We start from the raw sequence: 25,078 nt of genomic DNA on the forward strand, positions 1-25,078 counted from the left end.
GGACACAGAACCAGTCCTGGCTGGAAAGAATCCTGCCTTTGCTGGAATCCCTGGGACAGGGGAGCTTTCTGTCTGAGGGATGCTAAGCAGGCAGGACACAAGCCTGGGGCTGCTGGAGCCGTCTTTCAGGAGAGAACCTGACTGAGAATGAGGTCAGCACGGTGAATGGCAGGCCTGAGAGGTGGGGAGGGACATCACTTGAGCAGCTGGATCTAACCACATTTGAATCCATCCCTAGACTCCCTGTATGTGAGTCAATCCATTCCTCAGGATAAGGTTTCTATCCCTTGCACTTGAGAGTCCTGGCACAGAGAAGGAAGGAAAGTAAGAAGGAAGGATGAATGTTTTAAAGAACAGATGTATGAGGGTTACCCAAATCGGCTTCTTGGTCTTCTTAGACAACTGGAGCGCAGACAGGGATTTGGGCCTTCACCCCACCCAGAGGAGTTCTGTCCCTGGGCCACACAGCATTGCCTATACACTTGTAGCACAAAAATAAATGCTGTAGATACAAAAAAAAAATACTTACCTTCCCTGGGTCCAGAAGAAGGGGTGGCATGCACTAGGGGGCCGATTTCTCCACCCTATTCACCTCTTTGGGAACTAACATTTATTAGGCACCTGTTTCATGCCAGGCTCTGTTAAGAAGTTGCAATACAAGGTTTCATTTCCTCCTGCCCCAGCACAGTAAGGAGGGAGTATCACCATCTCCATTTCACAGACCAGATGATTGAGGCCTTGAGAGGCTGAGCCACTGGCTTCAAGTTCAAGAGCTGGAGCAGGTCTGTCTGACTCCAAAGTCCTGCCAACAGCACCACACTGCACACCGTAGACACTAAATAAAGGCTTGCCGAGCAAATGCTGGATAAGGCTGTGTCAGCCTTCTGGGCAGCTACCTGCCCCTAAGTACTTTTCCCTCCTGCCTGAAGTCACCATTAGCAACCACAACCTTTGGTTTCCCTGAAGGAGATCAGCATTAATCTGTGCTGGGTTTAATCAGTGGATTGGCTGAGGTGGGACTCAGGGGCGGGGGCAGAGCCCAGTGGGATGAAGGTGCCCCATTTCCACCGTGCGGCCTCAGCCAGCAGAAAACCTTCTGAAGACAGAGGCGCAACCTGGCGGTAGGACAGGTCGGTCGTGGGCTGGGCCAGGGTGTTGGCTGAGGATGACAGGACTTTGGTGGCCTTATCAGATCTGAGGAGGGTGACACAGTAATGGGACTGGGTGGCAGAGTGGCTGCAGCCCCTCTCTGAAAGAAGTTCATGAGGAGCCCCTGGTCTCCCAGACTCAGCAAAGGCCCGCCCAGTCTCCATGGACCCCTAGCTGCAGCATCGCTGTTGGACAAGGCAAGAGGAGGCTAGGAGCTCTGGCTTGGAGGCAGGAGGGATCTGGACCCAGCGATTGGTGTCCTGTTCAAGGCAGAGTGGGCCCCAAGAGCCCCTGAACTTGAGCTGGTATGAGCTGGGGTCACAGGGAGTGCTGAGGGCAGCCCCCAGACAGAGATCTGGCTTTCTACGGCCAGAGAAGTCTTGGAGCGCAGACAGGAAACTTAGTTCTAGACCCTTCTTCAGCGGCGGTGTGTCTGTTTTAACCCAAAGGTTCCTTCCAGTTGTTTTTAGAGGCTGAGAATGTCACTGTGTCCCTCGTAGCTAGAAATGGTGAAAGCAGCCGGGGATGGGGATAGTGACCTGGGGTTTCAGCTCATGACATACGAGGACCAGCTTTTTCCAAGGGTATCCGCAGCCCAGAGAGATGCTCTGGGATAATCAGGGCCCATTTTCAAATAAATAAATTTGGGGAAAGCTGCCTACTCTAGCCCTTTCATGGGCAGTCACTAAGCACATGACCACAGTAATGGCTTTGACAAGGCCTGCAGCTAAGAATGCCTGTTCACGTTGATTTAACCTGGTGTTTCCCTCCCTCACTTGACCACAGGTACTTTTAGAGGGGAGTCCTAGTTATTCTCTCTGGAATATATTCTAGGACATTCAAGGGGTAAAGGAATCCCTCTTAGATCTCCTGGAGCCCCCGAGAAACCATGTCTGAGCTTTAGATGCTGGGGCCTAGGAGTGGTGGACAGTGTCGGTGGAAATAACTCCCGTTATAGGGTGGATGCAGCTCCTTCAGTCCTGAACAGAAAGTTCAAGGACATCTCGAGGCTGAGAAAGCTTGGAACAAGAGATGGCCTTCCCAACAACCCAGGGACAGAATCTGGGCCTCCATCTGGGCAGTTTCCTGCCTGTAAATACCTTCCCGCCTGCCTGACATCCCACCATTAGACGTGTATTCCTTTGAGGAGCCCAATTAAATCTGTTCTCAGCTCATCCAGGGTACTGTGACCCTCAAGCTGGCCGGAGGGCTCTGCAGGAGGCAGGAGGGAAGAGGAAATAGGGACAGTGCAGAGGCAGGAACCCCCAAGCACCCACCATTTCACAACTTGAGGGAAAAAGGGAGGGAGGTGACTCTTCTGGACTCCTGGGGTAAGGAGGGCTGGCTCAGGGGACCCAGGGTGTCCAGGACAAGGTCCTGGCATTGTGTCCTGTGTTCGGGTCCAGCTTGTTCAGAGGAAACCACATCCAGGTCCTCCCGCGGGACCAGCCTCCAGGCGTGGCTTCTCCTTAGATGTCTGTGGGACGCACCATCATGCGAGTAGAACGCAGTGAGTAGCTGGGGCCTTGGAAGTAGTGCCAGCGGATGCCGTTGAGCTTGCGCACGTGGTGGCGGGCCGGGTAGTAGATGCCATTGAGGTTTGAGAGGCCGCAGGCATCAAACCACCATCCTGGTGGAGGGGGAGGAAGAGGCTTTGGGGAGGTGCGGGCCCAGCCAGTGGGGTGAGGGCAGCCCCCTACCCCAAAGATGAATCAGGGCTGTTGGCTCCTCTGGGAAGCCAGCTCGCTGGAGACGGGGCTGGGTGGGAACGGGCATTGGGTGGTGGGGCGGGGGGAGGCTCCCAGACCCTCTGCTCAGTATGGGGCCTCCAAAGGCAGTGCACTCATGTCTGTCTCTCTGTGTCTCTCTCTGATCTCTCTGTCTCTCTTTGCTCTCCCTTACCCTACCTTTCTGGGTCTCTCTGTCTTTCACACACTTTGTCCATCTGTCTTTCTGTGGTCTGCGTTTCTCTCTCCATCTTTCCCTCTGTACTTCCCTCTGTCCCCGTGTAGCTCTGTGCCCAGCACTCTGTCTGTCCATCCTGATGTCTCTCTCGTCTCCATCTGTCCCTGTCTCTGTGCCTCTGGAGGTCTCCTCTGATCTCTGTCCTTCCCATTCTGTCTCTCACTCCTCATCTCCCACTCTCTGATGTCTCTCCCCACAGAAAACACTGCCTAAGCCAGAGTTGGTGGGCAGCTGCCCCTCTCCCCTCCAACCAGGTCTCCCTCCTCCGGATCCTGCTTGGCCCAGGAGGAGGGTTGGGGAGGAAGTCTCAGGCCTGGGGTTGGGGCAGATTAGGCATTGTACCCCCCTAGGGTGCACCCTGGGCCCCACTCTCAGTGCTTCTCAGAGGTCTCAGAGGAGAACTGGTGATGCCAGCTTTAGGAGGAGGTGAGACCTTGGAGGGGACCTCAGGGACCCTGTCGGGGGGAAGGTATGGATGAGGCACAGCCAGGCCAGGCCGTGGGTGAGCGAGACCCTGACCTGCACCCGCCTCTTGACGGCACCTGGCTGCACAAGGACCCAAGTGGGGAGGGGATGGGGGTATTCAGCCAGGCGTGCCTGTGGGGAGGTGGGGCTTCACCCCGCCCCGCACCCACCTCCAGACAGCATCTGGGCACACTTGCAGAGGCAGTTGTCGTTGTCTGCGTCGCGGGTGCTGAAGTTGGTGCCCTGCAGGACCAGGCTGCTCTGGCGCCCCGCCGAGCCGCTGTACCCACTCAGAGAAAGCCTGGAGGCCACCCGGAGGTGGTGATGGGAGAGGGGCCCACAGTCAGGTTGGGGATGGTTGCGGAAGGGGTTCCCCTCCGGTTGTGCTGAGGCATCTCCCCTCCCTGTCTGCTGCCTGCAGGGACAGAGCACTCACCGTGTGCCAGGCCTCCCTCAGCTGGCTGAACCTGAGTCTTGGACAGTTGTGAGAATGATCATGATAATAATAATGAGGACCATGGCTAACATTTTTTTGAACATCTACTATGTGCCAGGCATTGTTTAAAGCACTTTACATGGGTTAATTCATTCTCATTTAATCCTCAAAATATCTTAGCATTCCCATTTTACAGAAGACGAAACAGAGCCCCCAAGAGCCACAGGAGCCTGCCTGAGATCTCAGAACAAATGAGGGTGAGAGCCAGATCCCAGCCCCATTTGGCCTGACTTGGGAGCTGTGTGCATTACCTTCCCAGCTGACCATCCGGCAACCCCAGCCCTGTCACACCTCCTCACACTCACCCACGCCCTCTGGGAAGCCTTCCTTGACCACACCAGCCCACATGGATCAGGGCCCTGAGGCACCCCCAGCCCTGTGACTTCCACCCCTGCAGCCAGCTGGGGAGGGTTTCTATTTCTTGGTCAGGCTACGAGGCCCTGGCAGGCACATCCAGGCCTGTGTGGCGATTATGACCACAAGTTCTGGGGGTAAAATGCCTGGATTCAAATCCCAGCTGTGCCGCTCGTCAGCTGTGTGGCCTTGGGCAGATTGCTTCGCCTCTCAGCTTCAGTTTCTTCATCTGTTAAAACGGTAACGATAGTATATTAACCGTCATTGTGATGGGGTGACCTCAGCGTGTGACAGGCGCAGGGCAGCACTGGCACACGGTAAGTGCCTGGCACGTTCAGTGCCTGTTGATTCGTCCCGTCCTGTCCCTGTGTTCCCAGCCCGTGTGCATGGCTGGCACAGGCTTCCACCGAGCCTGGCAGGAGAGAGTGTTGGGGGCTTGTAGCAGGGCAGGGGCTGTACTGGCAGCTGAGGCGGGAGCCAGTTTGGGAGCAATAGAAGGTCCTACGGGTGGAGGCAAGTGGACACCAGCTGCAGCCGGGGCAGCTCAGGGAAGCCCTGGTTCCCCAGGGCAGGGCCTGCGAGATGCCCCCATTGGGATCCAGAGGGAATGTGGGGTCTGGGCATGAGGCCACCTCAGTCCCTGCACCTACCACCTGTGTTCTCTGTCTGTGGTGAGGGCAGGGCTGGCTCAGGGTGGCCAGCCGTGAAGCCTTAACTGTGCCCTTAAATATGCCACCCTGGGCTTGCATGAGTGGTGTTGCAAATCCCCCGCCAAGAGGCCCACCTGGCCAGGGGCTCCCTGGGGTGGGGACAGGCTGGCCGGCCCACCTGCTCATATGGTCCCAGCTTCTCCTTGTGGCCACTGAGGGCTCCATTTGAGGGCTCAGTCATGTCAGTTCAAGGCCAGGCTCGGGACGCAGGCTGAAGTTTGGTGTCACCTTTAGTCTGGGGCTGTGTGGAATCAGTGCTGGACAAAGCCGAATGATCTCGTGGGGTCACTGCAGCAGCACTGGCCCCAAGTCCTCAGCCTCCCTTCCCCTCCTCTCTGGGAGCCAGAAAGGGGATCTGTGATCTCTAAGGGACCCTCAAGTCATGAGCCGGGAAGCCCCACTTGACCCATTGCTCAGATGCACTTTGGACATAATCATGGCTCAGGCCTGGGGAACACAAACATACACACGAGTCCTTGGACACCCCCAAGTGAGATACACAAGGTGCGTGAGTCTGTGTCTGAGGTCGTGAGCATTTGGATACAAGTCTCTGTGACTGCGTGTTTATGTGTGCATTTAAGTTTGTGCAGCAATCTCTATGGTGGGTCTGAGTGTGTGCTCTGGAATATGTCTTTGTGCCTGAGATTGTGTGCGTGTTTACCTGAGAGGGCTTCTCTGAGGTATGTTTGCACATGTGCCTGGGTGTGTGTCTGTGCTTGTTTGTGTAGCTATGGCACTTGTGTAAGTCTGTGCTCTGAAGGTTCAAGTGTGTACCCGAGGGGTGTGGTGAGCCCCTCCACATGTGCATGTGTGTCTGTGTGTGTCCCTGTGTATCTCTGTGTGTATCTTGTGCTTGTTGCCGGGTCCGGGTGTGTGGGCACCTCTGGGAGGCCTGTGTCTGGTGTCAGCGTGTGTCTGTGCCTTGTCTGTGCCTCCCCCATCCCGCTCCGTGGGCCACTTCTCTGCAGGCTTATGCATGCACCCCAGCCGGGTTCCAGAGGGTTCCCATTATTGTGTCTGACAAATAATGGTGCCCCTCCCACCTTGATGCCCATGCCCCAGCTGCTGACTGCCCAGGTTTCGCCACCTCTAGGCTTCCCTATGGGGATCCACCCCACCTCACCAGGCAGCTGACTCTGTACGGTGGCGACCCAGGGACAGCACCTGTTTCTGTCACTCTCCCCTTAGCCCTTCTCTGGCAGTTTCCAGGTCCCTAGGTGTTTTCCAGGATCTTCCAAGCTTTTCCTGAATGAGCAGGGCCTATTCCTTATGATCCCCGGAGCCCTTGAAAGAGCCTTGCTCAGGTTTGGGGTTTCTGTGGCCAGCTGCATGTCAACTCTTCTTTCTGCTTTCTTTTCAGAATCTTCCTGCTGCCTGGGGAGCCCTTTCTATCCTCTCTCTGTCTGGAGAATCCCTACTCTTCATAGGCACCACCTCCTCCAGGGAGCCCTCCCCGATAGCACAAGCATCTCTAAGCCCCTGTGCTTTCCCCTTAGGCAGCTCCTGTCGGGAGTGTGGGTTTGCTTGTGGACACACTCGACACACTGGACTGTGAACAACTTTGAGGGGTAGAGCGCAGGTCTGATTCTTCCACAAATGACCAGAGCCAGCCCATGCCTGGCACAGGGCAAGTGTTCAATATATAATTATTATTATTTAGGGCTCTGCAAAGGGTCACATAGATGTGGGCCCTTTGAAACCTGAGCATAACAGTCTGGAACCATGGGCAGGGAGCTCTCCATGTCTCAGATAAAAAGCCAGTGGCAGCGCATCAAATTCACAGGGGACAGCACAGCAAGGGGTTCTAAATGTAACATACATGTATATGTTTGTATAAATGGACATAAATAATTGAGATATACATAAATGCAGAAATATTATATTTCTGTCTTTGAATATATTGTTTGTATATCTCTAACATTTATGTAACACTTACCATATTCTATGCGTTTTCTGCAGATTATCTCAATTATGACATAGATACTATATTTTACAGATGAGGAGACTGAGGCACAGAGAGGTAAGTAACTTGTCTAAGGTCACGAATCCAACAAGTGATAGAGTCAGGGTTCATACCCAGGCAATCTGGCTCCAGGGCCATGTTCTTTAGCACAATGAGATACTTTTCCCGATGTTTCTTCCCCAAGAAAAATGGCAGATCCTGGACTTAGGGCCACAGAAGCTGCTGCCAAAGAATTGGGTCATGGAGATGAGGTTTAACTGTTACTTGTGTAGGAAAGGGAGGCTTCCCCAGCTTCCTGTTATGTACTTACCATGTCCCAGGAACTGGAGATGGGAACAGCAGTGAAGTCTCATAGAGCAGTCCAGCCAAGTGTGTGAAGGGCTGGCTTGGGGACAGTAATTATAATATTATAATATAATGTTATAATATTATTTGCTGAACATATACTAAGTGCCAGCATTAATGCTCTATGTGTAGTATCTCATTCAAGCTTCACAACACTTTAAATGAGGTAGGTACACCTGTGGCACCCATTTTGCAGATGAGAAGGTGAAGGGACTTGCTCAGGGTCACTCAGAGAGATAGGGATAAAGTCAGGATTTAAGCCTTGGCTTTGGTGGTCAGTGGCTTAAAGAGGAGTCAGCAGGGTGTTGTGGCTACTCACTGGTCAGCGTAAGGAGTCGGAGGCATCCAGCTGAGCCCCGCCTAGCCCAGACCCGGGGATGTTTCATTCAGCTCTAGACATTGCACTTTAAGGAGGAACATTAACAGACTGGGTTGGGTCCCATAGAAGGGATGTCAGAACCAGCTAGCTGGAGGAACCAGGGGCATTTAATAGAGGGGTTGGGGGCACATCACCGAGAAGCTCTCAGAGGTGGAATTAGGCATACAATGCAGGCAGACAGAGAGTCATCAGAGATTCTTTGGGAGGAAGTGACCTCCCATCAGTGAAGGCATTCCAGCATGGCTGGATGATGAATGTGGCTGTGGAGGAGATTCTAGCATCACGTGAAGAACCAGACGACATGTGAGGTCCTTTGCGGCCCTAGAGCATGAGTCTATGAATTCAGTTCTGTCCTGGTTCCAAGATAGCTTATCTTTAAGATCCTTGAGTTTCTCAGAGACGTAACATTATGTAGGAGAAACACCATGAGTTTTGGCAGCAAAACTGAGTTCAAAACCAGGCCCTACCTGTTTTGTAACTTTGGGCAGGGGACTTAAGCTCTGTGTCTCAGTTTCCACATCGCTAAAGCAGGTAGAGCAATGCTTACCTCAGAAGGTTGTGGGGAGGATTAAATGGAGTCATGTGCCTGGAACATAATAGGCGCTCAAGAAATGTTCATTCCTTTTCCTGAACAGAGCCAAGAACCAGGCTGAGGGAGGGGTGAGAGACCTTGATGATTTTATAATGTGCTCATATTTAAGCCCATCCTGTGGTTAAGAAGCAGAGGTACAGAGAAGCCCACTTGACTTGCCTGAGTTCACACACTGAGCTGGAGCAGGGCCAGAATGAGCCCAGTTCCCCTGATTCCCAGCCTGGAATTTCCACCTCACCCCACAGCATAGGACAGGCTGGGAAAGTCACCTCCCCACTTCTGGGCCTCTGTAAAATGACCGCCTCGGGGTGACTGACCTTGGAAGGCCCCTTCCTGTTCCTGGCATGGCAGTGTCAGCGACATTCTCTCCACCCCACCCAGTGGCCAGGATGTGCTGAGCGCTAACCAGCCACCTCCGGATCCCATGACGTGCGCCCAAATGGGGGACAGATGGCAGGAACTGGAGACGCCCAGGGACTGACCGCTGGTGCATACCCTGTAGCCACTAGCCCAGGGCTCCCAGCCCACCCATGAGCCTGGGCCCCAAGCCCACCTGTACAGCTGCCCCTCGCTGCCCAGCTGGAAATGCTCATACTGGGCGTAGGCCTCGTTGCCTTCCCAATCTTGCAGCTCCACGCGCAGAGAGTAGGGTGCCCTGCTGGTGAGCTGGTGCACCACCTCGTTACCTAACCAGTGCTCCCCGGCTGGGTTGCCAAAGCCCTAGGGGAGAGGAGAATGGGGGTAGGCTGCATGCCGAGGAGGAAGCTTATGTCTCTGGTTAAGGAGCTGGGCTGGGCCGGGCTCTGGGGACACTTACCCAAAACCACTTGGCTAGGAGCTCCCCAACTCCTAGAGCAAAAAGACTAAGACTTTTGTAAATGTAAAAGCCTGTTAAAAATAATGGAAATCACATGAATCATAATTGAAATCTATGAAGTTCAAGAACAGGCAAAAAAAAGTCTGTGGTGGTAGAAGTCAGAATAGCTACTACCTTTAGGGGAGTCTTGACTTGGAGGGGACACAAGGAGGGTTTCTGGGGTGCTGGAAGTGTTGTATATCTAGCTTTGAATGGTGGTCACATGGGTGAATACATATGTGAAAATTCACTGAGTCTTACACTTGAGATTTGTGCACTTAGCTGCATGAATATTAAATCTCAATTAAAAAATTAAAAACTTAAATCAGCTGCATAAGCGGTAGAGCAAACATTGTTCAGTGACATGGCAGCCACTGCAAAATTTCAGTCACATAGGAATGTAAAGCTAAGAGCATTGGGAGTCACCAGTGTCCCAGAGTGACACGTGACCAGTGCCCTTGGCCAGAACAATAATTCAGCACCGAGGACAGGGCACACCTAAGCCCCACTCCCCATTTTAGTTATGCTGTACCACTTATTAGCCTAATGGTTAATATTCAGCAGTCTTTTGTGTATTTCTGCTTCTGAGCACCCTGTTTCTCTTTGCCATTTGAATGATTCTTTAAAACCCAATTGGTTCAAGAACACTCATAGATTAATTTGGTACCTTTTAAAAAGTATTTATCAAAGGAACAGCAAGCAGACACACAAAAAATAGTATTGTTGTATTTCTGTGTATCTTTTTCTATTTCTTTTGCTCTTAAAGACTTTAAGAGCTTTTAAGTCAGCTTGCCAAAAATCCTTTATCCAAAATTTAATTAAAAAATTGGAAGACAATCAGGCACTATTCCTCGTCTTGTAAAATGCATGGGGTCTTTAAGCCAGCAATTCTGAATTTAAAAAATCTCTCCTGCAGATGTAGTCATGTATGTGTGCTAAGACAAAGACATTCATTTAAGCAATGCAGCCAGGGGTGAGCAGCGGAGATCACTTTTTTCTGTTCCGTTTTTTGTATTCTTTAAAAATTTTTAGCAATGTATATGTATTATCTTTTCCAAAAATTAAAACAAAATAAAACTTAAACTTTCGTTCTTAGGATATATGTCAGGACTTGCCAAAAGAGGGTTCAATTTCGGGTGATGGAGTCCCTGATAGTGTATTTGCACTGGTCAAATCTGTTTGAAGGCAGTTGGTTTAGGTGGGCTGATTTTTTTTCTGAGAAGGGTTGGGGGCAAACCAGACCCCTGCCCACAACCCACTTCCTGCCCCAGGTTTCAGAGCTGACAAGCTCCTCCCCAGGGCAGAAATGTTACCTGTTTGTAATCCCTCCAGTTGCGTTGGAAATTCATGCTGCCATTCTCACGGCGCTGGATGAGGGTCCACCCACCTCCACTGGCCTCCATGTCACAGAACACCTGGAGGAAATTGGGGAGGTGGGAAGTTGGAAGTCCCAGGAGGCAGCCAGAAGCCAGGTCTGGGCCAGCCCGAGGGTGATTTGGCTGACAGAACCTCACAGAGCAACAGGTGAGCTTGGTGGTCAAGGGCATCCCAAGGATCCAGGTCCAAGTCCCCCACCCGTTGTCTTCATTTTTCTAAAATGGTGGGCAAGTGATGTCCTCTCGGAGCCTTCTTTTCCTCAGTTGTAAAATGGGGATGTTAATATCTTAACCTTTTTGTGCCTCAGTTTCTCATCTGCACGCTGGGATTGTTGTGAAAATTAAATGAGATGAGTCATCCATCAAAAGAACAGAGCCTGGCACATAACATACTAGGAACTCAGTAAATGGAGGCCTTTCACTGGCTATTATTGCAGGGTTGCTGTAAGAATTAAATGCCAAGAGGTGTAAAGTGCTTGGCACATGGTGTAGACTCAGGAAATGTTATTACAGGGGTTCCCTGGTGGCCTAATGGTTGGGATTCCGTGCTTTCATTGTGGAAGCCCAGGTTCGATCCCTGGTTGGGGAACCATCCTGCATGCCAGGCGGCACGGCCAAAATACGAAAAAAAAAAAAGGAAATGTTATTACATTCAGCAGACAAATGTTTTCTGAGCACTTACTAGGTGCCAGGTTCCGTTCAAGGCATGGGGAATGCCAATATGGATAAGACAGAATGATTCTTTCAAAGAGCTTACCATCCACCACAATCACATCTTTCAGTTTAACTTTTGTTCACATATTATTTTTCCAGCCAGCTCAGTACATTTCAATGTTTGATGAGGAAACACTTGGTGCCTGCCCCTGTACTAGGTGAATCAGAGACAAATCAGAGATAAATTAACCCCCAGGGCTGGCTTGGTCTGGAGGAGGCTAGCAGACTGATAGGGCTGGCAGACTATTGAATATGAATATTTGGGCAGCTACACAGAGAGTTCCCAGGGAGTCACAGGGCAATCCTGGAAGGCTTCCCAGGGGAGGTGGCATTGGAACAAGGCTTTGGATGATGATGTGCCTGCCAGACAGAGATGAGTGGGAATAGCGTTTCCAGTGGAGGGAGCAGCAGGAGTAGAGGCTCTGAGATGGTGAAGGTCTGCTCAGGGAGAGAAGACAGTGGTATCTGTTGTGAGGGTAGCAGAGGTTGCAGGAAGGGAAACTGAGGCCCAGAGAAGGGAAAGGACTTGCTCAAGGCAAATGAGTCAAAAGTAAAGCTGAGGTTTGAGCCCAGATCTCTTGCCTCCCAAGCCAGCTCTTCCCTCTCTATCAGTGTTCCCAAATTTTAGTTATTCACACCTTCCCAAATTCCACCATAGCTGAACTAATTTCATATAAAATATTTACTTCAAAAATGGTATCTTTCATAGAGAATGGACTTGAGGATACGGGGAGTGGGAAGGGTAAGCTGGGACGAAGTGAGAGAGTGGCATGGACATATATACACTACCAAATGTAAAATAGATAGCTTATGGGAAGCAGCTGCATAGCACAGGGAGATCAGCTCGGTGCTTTGTGACCACCTAGAGGGGTGGGATAGGGAGGGTGGGAGGGAGATGCAAGAGGGAGGAGATATGGGGATGTATGTATATGTATAGCTGATTCACTTTATTATACAGCAGAAACTAACACACCATTGTAAAGCAATTATACTCCAATAAAGATGTTAAAAAAAATGGTGTCTTTTTTTTTTTACTTAAATAAATACTCAGACTAAATGCATCTTAAAAGGAAATCTTATTAGTACCATAGAGGGAAAATTAGTAACACTTGCCTTTATTCAGATAATTTTAAAAAAATATATAAAGAAAACAAAATAGTGTTACAAAATTCTAGCTAGAGGTTGAGGGCCTGATCTCTCTTTGTAAAAAGGGGGATTTAGCAGGTGTGTGAGAACTGTTAAAGATAATCTGAGCCATTCTCCTTGATATATTCAGCAGGGTTGAAAGAAAACTGAAAAGGGAATATGAAGTGGGAAGACTGGCTAGTTGTTCCCCAAACTCTTCCACTTCTGGGCCTGGCCCCCAAACCCTCCCTCCTGACATCCACATTTTCCCTTGACTGCCCTCCCCCCCCACATCTGATAACTGGACCTCAAAGTTCTGGGTAACCTTGGGAGCCACTCACTGAAGATGGTGGAGCTTCCATCAGCCCCGGTCTCTAATTTCCCATATAAAGCAAGCTCCCACAACTGCCTTCAACTGGACTGTAAGTAAATTAGAAATAAACTTCTTTGTGTTAAGCCCCTGGAACTGAAATTCTTGCAGGTTTGTTTGCTGTATCAGCTGGCATTATCTGAACCAACACAGAACCATTTATTGCTATTCCAACTTAAAAGCATCCCAGGAAAACATGCTGGAGAAGGATGCATTGCCAACTTTGGGAACTTCTGCTTTAACCGCATGATCTGACCCCTGAATGAGTGGGGGCTCTAGAGGGTAGGGTCACCCCCACCTTCTCTGGAATCTCAGATGTTGGACAAGGCCTGGAGGTGATGTTGGTGGGGGCAGGGTGGGGTTGGGTGGAGGGTTGTCTGAGAGTCCTTTGGCTCAGCACCCTCTGATAGCCTCAGCCCTCAGGGAGCCCCCTAACCTTTCTGGGCTCTGTCACATTGGCCACATGGATGGTGTAGATGCCACTGGCATTGGCCCCGGAGCGCTGGATCTCTGCACAGTCCTGGAACACCTGCTCAGCTGCCCTCATGGACGCTGCAATGGGACAAGGTAAAAACAATTGGAAGTGAGCTAAGGAGAGAGGGAAGGGGTCAGGTGGGCACTCCCGTCTGCTCTGTGCCAGGTTCTGGGCTGGGAGATGTTGGGGATAGGGAGATGTATCGGACCCTGGAAGGTTTCGTAGAGGAGCTGACAGTGAGCTGGGACCTGGACGAGGAGCAGAGGCCACCCAGGTGGAGAAGGGGCGAGTGTCTCCAGCAGAGGGAACAGCATATGCAGGGGCTCCAAGGTGGGAACAGTCCTGTGTGTGCAGGGATTGGGGTGTGGTGAGGGGAATTTGGCTGAGGCCACAAAGAGGAGATGACTCACACCCAGATCCAGAGCTAAGGCCAGAGGAAGCTCTGGCTGTTTGAGGGACCAGAGAGTATCATTAAGGAAGGAGAGATGAGGCTGAGATTTCATCCTTGAATGCCAGGCTGAGGAGCCCAGACTGTGCAGAAGAAGAGCCCTCTGGCCAGAGTATAGAACAGAGATTGGAGGGGATGAGACTCAAAGCAGGAAGGCCAGAGATGAGGCTGCTAGAGTCTTCCAGGACAGGTAATTGGGGCTTGAACTCCACTGAGGTACTTCCCCATTTCACAGACCAGGAAACTGAGGCCCAAAAGTGAGGTAACTGGCTCAAGGGCACACAGCTGGGTCGGGTGGGAGGGGTTGGGCAGGGCTTTCCCTCTCTCCAGGTCTTATGGGGGATTTGTCCTTGGAGCTCCCTGAGGTAGGACACCCAGGGTCCCCTCCACAGCCCACTCTACCAGCTGGGTATCCCTGCAGCTCTTAGGTGGGCCCCCCTCATTATGCCCTCCCTGGGAGCTGACCTCTGGCCTTAAGGGAGAATATTAATTTAATGGCCAAATCCCACCAGGGCCCTGGAGGCCTCCAGGATTAACCTGAAAAAAGTGACTGTTGGTAAAAAAACTACAGAGGTTTCAAACACCCTCTCTGGCTCCTTTTTTGGGATCCAATTAGAGGTTTGGGCTATGATTCCACCAGAAACCAATCTTTGGGTAGGTGGGTATCCAAGGATAGGGCTAAAGTTCCAGATGGATAGGTATCCTGACCAGTGAGGAGCCAGGAAGCTACCAAGGGGTGGGACTTCCTGTTTTGGCCTCATTCTTGAACCTGGATCCTGGGTCCTGGAGCTGAGGCCCTGTTAAAATGAGGCTGTTATTCCCAGATCACAAATGAAGGGACAAAGGCCCCAAATCCATCCCAGTCTGTGCACAAACATTCCCTGGGCAGGGTCTCCACGGCCCCATCTGCCAGGCCCCTGGTCCCTGGGGAACTGGAGTCTAGCCAAGCCTGGTAGTTTGCTGGCCTAGAGGCAAGCTGGGACAGGCCCAACTTTCCCAGCTAGGCAAGGGCAGAGCTAGGAGGTGGCCTCAGATTTCCAGCCACTCTTCTCAGGGTCTGTCCACTATTGTTTTCCTTAGTCAACAACAATAGCCTTAACGACAATCATAGCAATTAAAGTGAAATACCCACCATGCATTGTGGTGTTTCTTAGCCAGGTACTGTCAGGGGCAGTCTGGTGCCAGGAAAAGTATTTTCAGGGAGCATAACGGCAAGGATGGACCAGTATTGACATGCAACATAGTTTGGCCTCAGCCTGGACCCCCCCTTAAACTTTGTACCAGCTTCACCCCCTTTTGGCCCTAGGCACCATGCTCAGCCCCTTCATGTGTATTAACTCATCTGATGCTCTGCGCCAGAACTCTGAGAGATAGGAGCTATTATTATTCCCATTTTATAGGTCAGGAAAATCAAGACTCTGAGATGTTAAATGACCTGTGCAAAGTGCCAGTGCTAGTAAGTGAAGGAGTCAGAGCTTGAACTCTGGTCCATTTGACTGGAGAGCCAGTACCTTTCCTACTACCCACCTCCCCTTGGGTCTCCACTACTGAGCCCATACAAGGCTGGACAAACAGACCTCGTTAACGAATGCTGCTTCTGATACCATGCATGGGTTAGGTCTTTTCTACTTGTGTCCCCGTCCTTCTAACCTTCTGAATGCCCTGAGTTCTCCACCCCTTGCCAGCCTCCACCTGCCTAGGACAAAGCTGTGCAGAGAGGGGGTGCAGGCTTCCTGCTGGCCTTCATGGATGCCTGGTTCCTGTGCCCGTCTCCGTCCAATCTTCTGTTCTACACCTGGTGACTAATCTTCCTCCAGTTTCTCCATCTAGACAGTAGGGAGAAACAACCCGTAGTGCCTCTCCCTGGTGACAGTGGGGCAGGACATGCATTTGGTCAAAGGGTGCCTGAGGCAAAGTCCCCTATACAACCTCTCACCCAGACTGGTGAGCAGACATTGGGCCACAGCTGGAGACTGGGTTAGCGGTGAGCCTGTGGGGAGAGGTGTTGGGCCCAGGCCCCGTGCCTTTGGCTGAGCTACAGGATTAATTTTGGCAGCCTCATTGCTACGGCTCTATGCACAAGCCAGTGATGGGTTCGGGTCACTCCTAATCTCATGGTTTGGAAGGTGTTCACCTCTCTTGCCTGTGGCTACCTCAGGCCTCACACTCCTATCTGGTGGGGCCTGCCCACCTTAGATGCAGCCATGGTGCCATCCTCTGTCTCTAAATCGCTGCCAGCCATAGTGTCTGGAATCCATCACTATTGGTTTTTTTTTTTTTTGGCTGCATTGGGTCTTCGTTGCTGCGCGCGGGCTTTCTCTAGTTGTAGCGAGTGGGGGCTACTCTTCCTTGTGGTGCGTGGGCTTCTCATTGCGGTGGCTTCTCTTACTGTGGAGCACGGGCTCTAGGCACGTGCGCTTCAGTGGTTGCAGCACGGGCTTAGTTGCCCCGTGGCATGTGGGATCTTCCCAGAGGACCAGGGATCGAACCCATGCCCCCTGCATTGGCAGGCGGATTCTTAACCACTGGAAACTTCAGGAACACTGCTAGCAGGGCATCTAGCACATAGTAGGCACTTAGCAAATATGTATTCCCTCCTCCTTCCCTCAGAGACCCACAGACGGGGGTTGGGCATCTTTTGCAAGAGACAGTTGTGGAACTATGCTGTTCACAGCTGTATCCGCAGCACCCAGCACTGGGTCTGGCTCAGTAAGTGCTTGTTGACTGAGTGATTGAAGCTGGAACTGAGTGATTGAAGTCGGTCCCATTAGAAGTGAGGGCTGGGGAGCGGGGCCAGCCATTGTCCTCCTTTCTCAGAAGCCTGGGTAGGCCACAGGTGCCTCCGCACTTCTGTTTGGCCCTCTTGGGCTTAGGCGCAGGGGGCATTAGGGCGAGAGAAGTCCTTGGGAGGCATTGAGTCCAACCTCTCCATTCTGCAGATAGGGAAACTGAGGCCTGGGGAGGGGGGCAAGCCCAAGCAAGTGAGGATGGAGGGTGGATCCTGGACCCCGGACTTGTCCGTCTGGGCTGGTGGTATCCTCCTTCTTATCATCACCTCCATTAAATGCATGGGGAAACGAAGGCCTAGAGAGGGACAGGGGTACGGTCAAGGTCACTCATGGAGTCGAGGAAAGAGTCTGGATTGGTTCCTCTTAGGACTGTTGTCGTCACCATTATTACTACTGTTTGGTGTTATTTCTGTTTCATAGGTGGGGGCGGGGGGTGGTCTTCCCCGAGGTGGCTTCCAGGACTGGCGTGAACCAGGAGGGTAAGCGGGGTCTCCCTCCCCTCTCTTCCCCTCCTCCCGCGTCTGGCGGGCCCCCTTTGCTCACCCGGGCCCTGGGCCACGACGCGCACCAGGCGCTGCACCGACTCCAGCAGCTGGCTCTGCTGGCGCTGCAGGAGGCTGGAGTTGCTGCTGGCGGCGCGCAGGCTGCGCTCAAGGCCGGCGAGGGCGCCGCTCTGGCGGCCCAACAGGCGCCGCAGCCGCTCCTTCTCGCCGCGGAGGCTGGCCAGCTCCGCCTGCTGCTGCGTCTCCAGGGCCTGCACCCGCGTCTCCAGCGCGCTGCGGGGCGGGGGGCGCACAGGCGTGAACCCGCCGTCCCCACCTGGCAGTCACACTCACGGGCTTTCCCCTGGGCCCCGGGGTGAGGCTCAGACCCGCGCTGAGGCTCAGAGCGGTAGCGTCCCGCCCAGGGTTACACAGCCCGGAGGTCCGTCCCCACAGATAGCACAGAGTGAGGAGGGGAGGAAATAGAGACCTGGCCTTGGAGTAAAATGGATTGGAGCCCAGTAGAGGAAAGAGGTGGGGTGGGAGGGACACAGCAGCAACCTGGTAGCCATTATCAAATCCCAAATATGCGTGCCCTTTAACCTCGCAGTCCACTCACCGGAGATAACCTCCAGGGAGCATGGGCATGAATGCCCTTTGGAGGATGGGTTGTAATAGGGAAAAACAAAACAGCCAAAATGCCAACAGCCAGGACTGGCTGAGTCTGTTCTGTTCTGGTGTCCCTGGAAATGTTCTGGAGCGGTGAAGAGGAGGGAGGCTGAGAGCATTTGCGCAGAACTGGAAAGATGCCGGGGACTTGGAGTGGGCGCCCTGGCGCATCAGTACCTCATGTAGTCTAACCCCACGTGTGGGAAATTAGAAAGAAAAATGTATTAATGTAAATGTAGAGGGATACTGGGGAGCTTATAGGAAAAGGCGTGGACGGACACGTGGAAGGACATAGTGGCGCCTGTGTTTCTAGAGAATGTGAACGAAAATCCAGTAAGTGCTGTTACTTCTGCAGAGCAGGTTTGAGCAGATGGGGGTGGAGAGGAGGGGTTGGGTGGAGGGGACTGACTTTCCCTTTCATTTTGCACAGGTCTCTATTCTCTGATAAGTAAGGTTGTCTAATAAGCATGAGGCATTTTTGTAATGAGTTTAAAAAAAAGAGTCTTAAAAAAGAAAGAAGCTTTTGACTCAGCTCTTGCACTTTTGGCATTTTATCCTACAGATTTGCTCACATGTGTGTGCAATAAGATATGGGAATGTTATTCATAGCATCACTGGTTGGAATCGTAAAAGACTGGAACGACCTCAATACCCATTAATTGGGGACTGGGAAATAAATGCGGGGACAGCCATACAGTGGAATATTATGCAGCTGGAGGAAAGAACGGGCAAGTGTGTCATACAGTTATGGAACCATCTCTCGGATAACTGAAAAAACGAGACAGAAAACCAATGTGCCAAGGAGTAGTCTGCTTCACTTGGGTTTAAAAAGGGACTGTGCATACGTATTTGCCGCTGCTGTGGGTGGGTGGGTGGCTGAGGGATAGGGGTAGGAGGGAGATGTTTTCCTATACATGAGGCTATGCCCACCCATCCGCCAGACTAGGAAAATGAGTCCAGCCAGGGCAGGAGGAATTTCCCCTGGACCCCAGATTACGCCGCAGGAAAAGAGAGAATTTGGGCACACTTGGATTCTAGAATTTTAGCTGTCTCCATGGGCCAAGAGCTTATTGATGATATCCTCCACCTTCACTGGTCTCTAGGCACTTGGTAATTCAATTCAGAGTGATTGCTAGTGTCCCAGTCCTTCCCCCCTCAGGGTGGAGAGTAAGAATAAGAAGGTGCACGAACTATCATTAACGGTCCCCAGATCACAGGGAGCCGGAGGATCCTTATGCCTTATCTTGACCCAGCACGTGAGCAACAATAATATCTCGCCCTGTACACAGGCCTGTGGCTTCTCCGGTGCCTCCTCCGGCAGCCTGACCTTGGCAGTGTTTTCTCTACTCCGCTCGAAACCAAGATGAAATCAGCTTCGGATGTCCATGTCTCTGCCTTATCTGTACCCCAGGACTCTTTCTTTCTTTGTAATTTAAAGGGTGTTCCCCTTGTGTGTCTTTGCTTATAAATGCAGAGACTGTCTGCTAATGCAGAAAAGAAACTGGTCACTGTGGTTGCTTCTGGGAAGGAGAGTTGATAGATGAGATCAGATTTATGTATTTACAAATAAGTAAATCAAATTAAAATGCACAGGGTGAATGGTATGGTATGTAAATGGTAGTTCAATAAAGCTGTTAAAAATTTATGAAATAAATAAAGGAAGAAAGAAAAGAAGGAAAGAAAGAGAGAGAGAGGGAGAGAGAGAGGGAAAGATAGAAAGAACAGAGAAAGAATCAGCGTGTCCTGAGCCCCAGGAGAATGCCTGTCCCCTGTCCCACCAGGATGGGGTAGCCAGGCCGTATGCCTGCCTGGCCGCCAGCCCCAGGATTCACATTCACTATCGGCTTCAGTCTGATCCCCAGCCCTGGTTTCAGTCTTTTCCCCAGCCCTGGCCACGTCCCAGCTTTAGCTCCAGCCCTAGTCCCCCAAGTGTCCCCTCACTCCAGTCTTAACCCAGGCCCCTAGCTCTGGCCCCAACCCCCATCCCAGGCACTAGCCCAAGTCCAGCTTCCAACCTCGGCCCCGGCCCGAGCCCAGCCCTGGCCGGCTCTGGTGCTCACCCTCGGTCTCACGCCCACGTGGGTCCCGGCTGGCCCTGGCCCTCAACCCTGGTCCCAGCCCTTGTCCCTGTCCAGTGCCAGGGTGCCAGCACCCACCTGTTGTGGCCCTGCAGCTGGTGGAGCTCGTGGTCCTGCAGCAGCAGCTGCTTCTCCAGCTTGTTGGTGGACAGTGAGGTCTCCAGAAGCTGGATCTCCATTCTCGATGTCTGGTTCAGGACCTGCCCCGGCAAGTGGGGGGATGGGGGGAGGTGGGGGCCCATGTAAGCCCTGCAGGAGCCCTGCCAACCACCACACGCCTGACCTTGGGCCCTGCCGTTCCAGAAACTTGCTGACCTATTTCCACCCTCTCAGTATTTCCTCACTCACTCACTCACAGACCCTCACTGAGCTTATGATCTGCTTCTTAAATTTACTCTTCCCCATCACCGTGCATGGCAGCTCCATTCCTCCTGCTGCTCAGACCCCAGGAGGACTCACCCTTGACCCACCCCCCCCCCCCCGTATCTAATCCATCAGCAAGTCCCATCAGCTCCACCTTCCAAACGGGTACCTGACCACTTCCCTGCCCTTCCCCGTCCGCACTCAGGCCCTGGCCTCCATCTCTCGCCGTATCCCGCGCCAGCCTACTCACAGGGCTCTCTGTTCCTGCCCTTGCTCACTACAGTCCTTGTCTGCTCGGTAGTCTGAGGCAGACTTAAAAAGCAGGCCCTATGCTCAAAATCTCCCTGTGGCTCCCGCCTCACACGGCAGTGGCCTGCAAAGCCCTGTGATGCCATCTGCCCCCATCACCTGTCTGAGCCCACCCGTCTCCCTGGGTCACTCCAGCCATACCGGCCTCCTTGATGCTCCTGGAGCTTCCCAGCACCGTTCCACCCCGGGGCCTTGGCATATACTGTTCTCCCTGTCTGGAAGGTTCTCCCAGTAAGCCTGGCTCCAGTCCTACCCTCCCAGTGGTGCCTTCCTGGCCGTACTGTCTAAACTTGCAACTCGCCCCTCCCGCCACTCCCGGCACACACTCCCCACTGATCTCGTCCATGCTGCTTTCTCCCTAGTGCTACCACCGTCTCACACACATATGTTATTTATCCTGTTTGTTTTCTTGGTGCTCGTTAGAAAGGAAGCTTCATGGGGAGTAAGGATCCACGCCTGTTTTATTTACTGCTGTAAACTAGAACCAGGCCTATCCAACAGTGCCTGGCACATAGTAGGGTTTAACAAACATGTGCCCATTTGTCAGTGTCTTTTCAGCCATTCACTTACCCTCTCGTTTATATTCCCGTCCTCTCCTTCCCTCTCGGCTGCTCCCTGTGGCCTCCTCTTTCAGAGTCATTGGCCCCCTGAGTTCTAATGAATTGTTTATTATCCACCTTCCCCTGGAGCACTGTGAGTCCTTTGTGGGGGGTGTGTGCTGCTGCATCCCCTCATCCCAGTGCCCAGCACGGACCCGGACACTGGAGTCGCAGAGGCAGAAGAGCCAAACCCAGGGTCTACCCTCCCCCCTCTCCCTACCCTGGCTCATGGCCTGGTGGGAGAGAGCTTTGTAACGGGGTCATCAGGGAGGAGCCCCAGGAGGCTACAGGGTCAGAGGAGGCCCTGACCTCACCCAGGGACAGGGGTCAGGGCAAGATGACTGGGGCTGTGAGCCAGCCTGGCCAGCCACAGGCCCCCCAGTGCTGCCCCCTCACCCTTCGGTACCTGAGCCTCCACGTCGGTCAGCTTGCGGGTCTGGGCGGTGGTCTGGTTCAGGAGGCTGGTGCCCAGCTCCAGCATGGTGGCTGTCTGGTTCTGGACCATGTGCTGCTGGGCCTGCGCCAGCTCCAACCTCAGGTTCATCTGGATGTACCTTTCTAGCTGTGGGGAGACAGACGGTGGGCTGGGGTCATGGGTAGGGCCTGGGGGAAGCCTCCTGTCCCTTCCATATGTCCCCATGGAAGGACATAGAGCAACCAGGGCCATCCTCCACTCAGCAGCCAGAGGGATCCTGTTAAACCTAAGTCAAATCACATTTCTCCTCTGCTCAAAACCCTCCCAGGGTTCCTGTCTCACTCAGAGGAAAAGCCAAAATCCTCTCTGACCGCAGGTTCTTTTATGACCTGGCCTCCTGCTACCACTCTGATTTCCTCTCCTTGCCTTCTCTCTCTCACTCAGCTCCAGACACACTGGCCTCTGTAACACCCCTCCAACAGAGCAAGCACACAACCACCTCAGGGCCTTTGCACATGCTGTTCCCTCTGTGTGGATCCTCCCCACCCACACACCATCTACAAGGCTCACTCCCTCATGTCATTTCAGGTCTCTTCCTACCACTTATCACTCCCTGACTTTGTATTACATATTTATCTGTTTATTGCCTTTTAAAATTTACCCTTGGAATGTCAGTGCCATGAAGCAAGGGGCTTGGTCTTGCTTTATCTCCATATCTAACACAATGCTTAGCTTACAGTGGGTGCTCAAAAAAAATGTGTTCAATGAGTCGATGAAAAGGGGAAGCAGCAAGCGTCAGAGCATAGCCCCCAGTGTCATGCCCGTTACCCAGCTTCCTAGGGCTGACTCAGTAGCAGGAAGTAGGGATGCATCTTTCCCCGTACAAGAGTTTGCAGGTCCATCCACCATGCTGGACTTTCTATTTTCTGGCCCCCTCCATCTATGAAATGGAGCTGAACTGGCCAGTCTCCAAGGGTTCTCCCAGCTCAGATGTTTTGGGATCTGACAAGCTAATGTTCATTTCTTTGACAGAGCGGCTCTCTTTCCCAAGAGCAGGAGAAACTGGTCTGGTGTGAGACCAGGATCAGATTGCAAAGGTGAACAGCATGTTCTCAGGGCTCAGTGCCTGAAGGCAGAGAGCCGGTGCCCCTCCTCCACTCCCTCTCCATTTGGCATACTTGCTGGCCTCTTGCCACAGTCTCTATCCCCCAGCCCTGGCTCCTTCCCTTCTCCTGTCAGTCTTCCAGGAGGTCCAAAAGGGCAGCTCCCAGGGTCCCTGGGAAGACTGGTGCTTCCAAGAGAAAGGCAGTGACCTTGGCTGGCGGTCAGGTTCCAGCTGCTTCTTCCTTAGTCTCTTCCATCTCAAGTGTCTGCTCCCATACCTTCCTCCCTTGAGTGCTTTAGAAGGGGCATGGTCCATTGTAGTGCAATGTTAAATCCTGAAGGGGGCGCAAGTGGTGTCGATTAGAGCAGTGGTTCTCAAATTGTGGTCCTTGTGGCAGCATCGCCAGGGAGCTTGTGAGAAATGCAAGTTTCTAGGTCCCACTCCAGACCTACTGAATCGGAAATTCTGCGGAGAGGCCCAGCCAGCTGATGCCCGCTTAAGTGTGAGAACCCGTGGTGCAGAGGTCACAAAGGGGACTTGAGGACCAGGGAGACAAGTACGTCCGAGCTTCTCAAGCCTTTGTCCCTTTGGCCCCTTCTTTCCTCCTCTGCACCGTCAGCGCCCCCACCCCCCACCCCAACACACAAATGTGCTCCAAGGGCTCCCAGCTAAAAGTTAAAGAAAAAGAATATCCTTGACTCCACAGCCCCCCTCTGTCTGTGTCTCCAGTTTCTCTGCTCCCCCAAACAACAAAACTTCTTGAACAAGTTGTCTCCATTTTCACCTCCATTCCCACGCTCGCCTTTTAATTTTTTTATTTTTAATTAATTAATTAATTAATTTTTGGGCTGTGGCATGCGGGATCTTTGTTCCCCAACCAGGGATCGAACCCTTGCGCCCTGCAGTGGAAGCATGGAGTCTTAACCACTGGACCACCAGGAAGTCCCCACCTTTTAAAAAAATTAATAATATTATTATGGTGTACTTCACGCACACACACAAAGCATAAAGAACAGTATAATAAAATCTGTGTATTTACCACACTCAAGAAAAAAATACAATCCATATTGTTGAATCCTGTGCACCCGCCGACCTATCCCCAGCCCCAGGGAGCCCCTTCACTCTTTAACGCACCTCGTTATAACCCTCCTTGACGAGGGAGGGTCAGGGGACGCTTCTATGCCCTCAGCTTACTCTCCACCTCAGCAGCAGTCAACCCCTATTGCCGCTCCCTTTTTCTGGAAGTATTTCCCAGATGTACCCTCCTTGAGTTTTCCTTCTCCCCTCCTCCTTCCTTTCCCCTCCCCTCCCATCACCCCCTCTCTGAGTCCTCCTTTTTTAGGCTTCTTAGGGAGCTCTCATAAGCCCCATCCTGGGCCCTTGTCAAGGGTGTTTACGTTCTCTACCTAGGTCAAGGGTGCTTAATGGGGGACCACAGGGCCTGTGAAGAGAATTCAGGGGGTCCATGAACTTGGATGAGAGAAAAACTACGTTTTTGTTCACTAACCTGTAATTAAAATTTGGTATTTTCTTCAATTATGAGCATAGGCCCCAAATCATAGCACTATTAGCTGATTCTACAACTTCATTACCAACAGAAATCACAAATATTTTCACATCACAGCACCGATGTTACAGTATCTTAAAATATTATATTGATCATCACTTCAGAATGACAGACATTCTCAAACCCACCACTGGATAATGTGACAACTGTGGCACAGATTTAATTTTTAATGTTTTGATTATAATTGCTATATCACTGGGTGTTCTTATGCTTTTATTTTATGCATTTAAAAGTAATATTCTGAAAAGGGATCCATAAGCTCCACCCAGGACCAGATGGCAAAGTGCCCAAGGCCCCAGATGCATCAGGGCCCTGCCGCTCCAGTGGGTCCTAGGATTTTCACATCCCCCTGTGTGCTGACTGCGTGGTCTCCATCCCACCCAGATTTCTCCCCTGAATGTCCCACCAGCTTGGCGTCGCCACCCGGGCTTCCAAAAGCATCTCAGGCAGAAGCATCCAACACGTAACCCTTGATTCCCCAGCTCCCACAGCACCCCGTCCCTGCCTCCCCAACCCATTCTCCTCCCTCTTTCCCATCACAGTAAATGGCCTCAGTTCTTAAGCCCCAAATCCAGACTTCATCCTTGACTCTTTCTGTCACCCACTGCACTCAATCCGCTAGCAAGTTCTGGTCACTATGATCCTAATGTGAGTTGCCAATCTGTTCACTTCCCTGCACCCTGGGCCAGGCTACCAGCATCCCCACAGGTCAGCCTCCTCGCCATGCCTCTATCAACACTCTGGGGATTCTACCATGTGGCCCAGCGTGCATTCATGTGCACAAGGGTAAGCAGAGCTATACTGAGGCTGCTCTCAGACTATCCCATGTGTCACAAGCCTCCTGGAGCCTGGTTTAAAATATAGACTCCCAGGCCCTGAGCTTTTGCTCCACACAGACAAACAGCAAGTTTATTCCTGCC

At 52.1% G+C, this 25,078-nt stretch overlaps 1 protein-coding gene across 2 annotated transcripts in view; it reads right to left on the reverse strand.

Annotated features, from left to right (window-relative positions):
- Nucleotides 1-602: 602 nt before the first annotated feature.
- The window catches only part of ANGPT4 (angiopoietin 4), a 40,464-nt gene continuing 15,988 nt past the window's right edge, over nucleotides 603-25,078 (reverse strand). The window contains exons 2-9 of one of the 2 annotated variants that reach the window (XM_059896072.1): nucleotides 21,478-21,633; nucleotides 19,879-20,000; nucleotides 17,115-17,347; nucleotides 13,296-13,411; nucleotides 10,588-10,689; nucleotides 8,972-9,138; nucleotides 3,750-3,880; nucleotides 603-2,779 (exon numbers count right to left, since the gene is read on the reverse strand). In XM_059896072.1, the coding sequence (XP_059752055.1) occupies nucleotides 2,619-2,779; nucleotides 3,750-3,880; nucleotides 8,972-9,138; nucleotides 10,588-10,689; nucleotides 13,296-13,411; nucleotides 17,115-17,347; nucleotides 19,879-20,000; nucleotides 21,478-21,633 (1,188 nt within the window). In that variant the 3' untranslated portion in view covers nucleotides 603-2,618. Of the gene's footprint in view, nucleotides 2,780-3,749; nucleotides 3,881-7,394; nucleotides 7,488-8,373; nucleotides 8,476-8,971; nucleotides 9,139-10,587; nucleotides 10,690-13,295; nucleotides 13,412-17,114; nucleotides 17,348-19,878; nucleotides 20,001-21,477; nucleotides 21,634-25,078 lie in introns of those variants that run through there. The other variant, XR_009497490.1, reaches the window with a different exon arrangement.

This window comes from Balaenoptera ricei, chromosome 15 (assembly GCF_028023285.1).
Source record: "Balaenoptera ricei isolate mBalRic1 chromosome 15, mBalRic1.hap2, whole genome shotgun sequence".
NCBI lineage: Eukaryota > Metazoa > Chordata > Mammalia > Artiodactyla > Balaenopteridae > Balaenoptera > Balaenoptera ricei.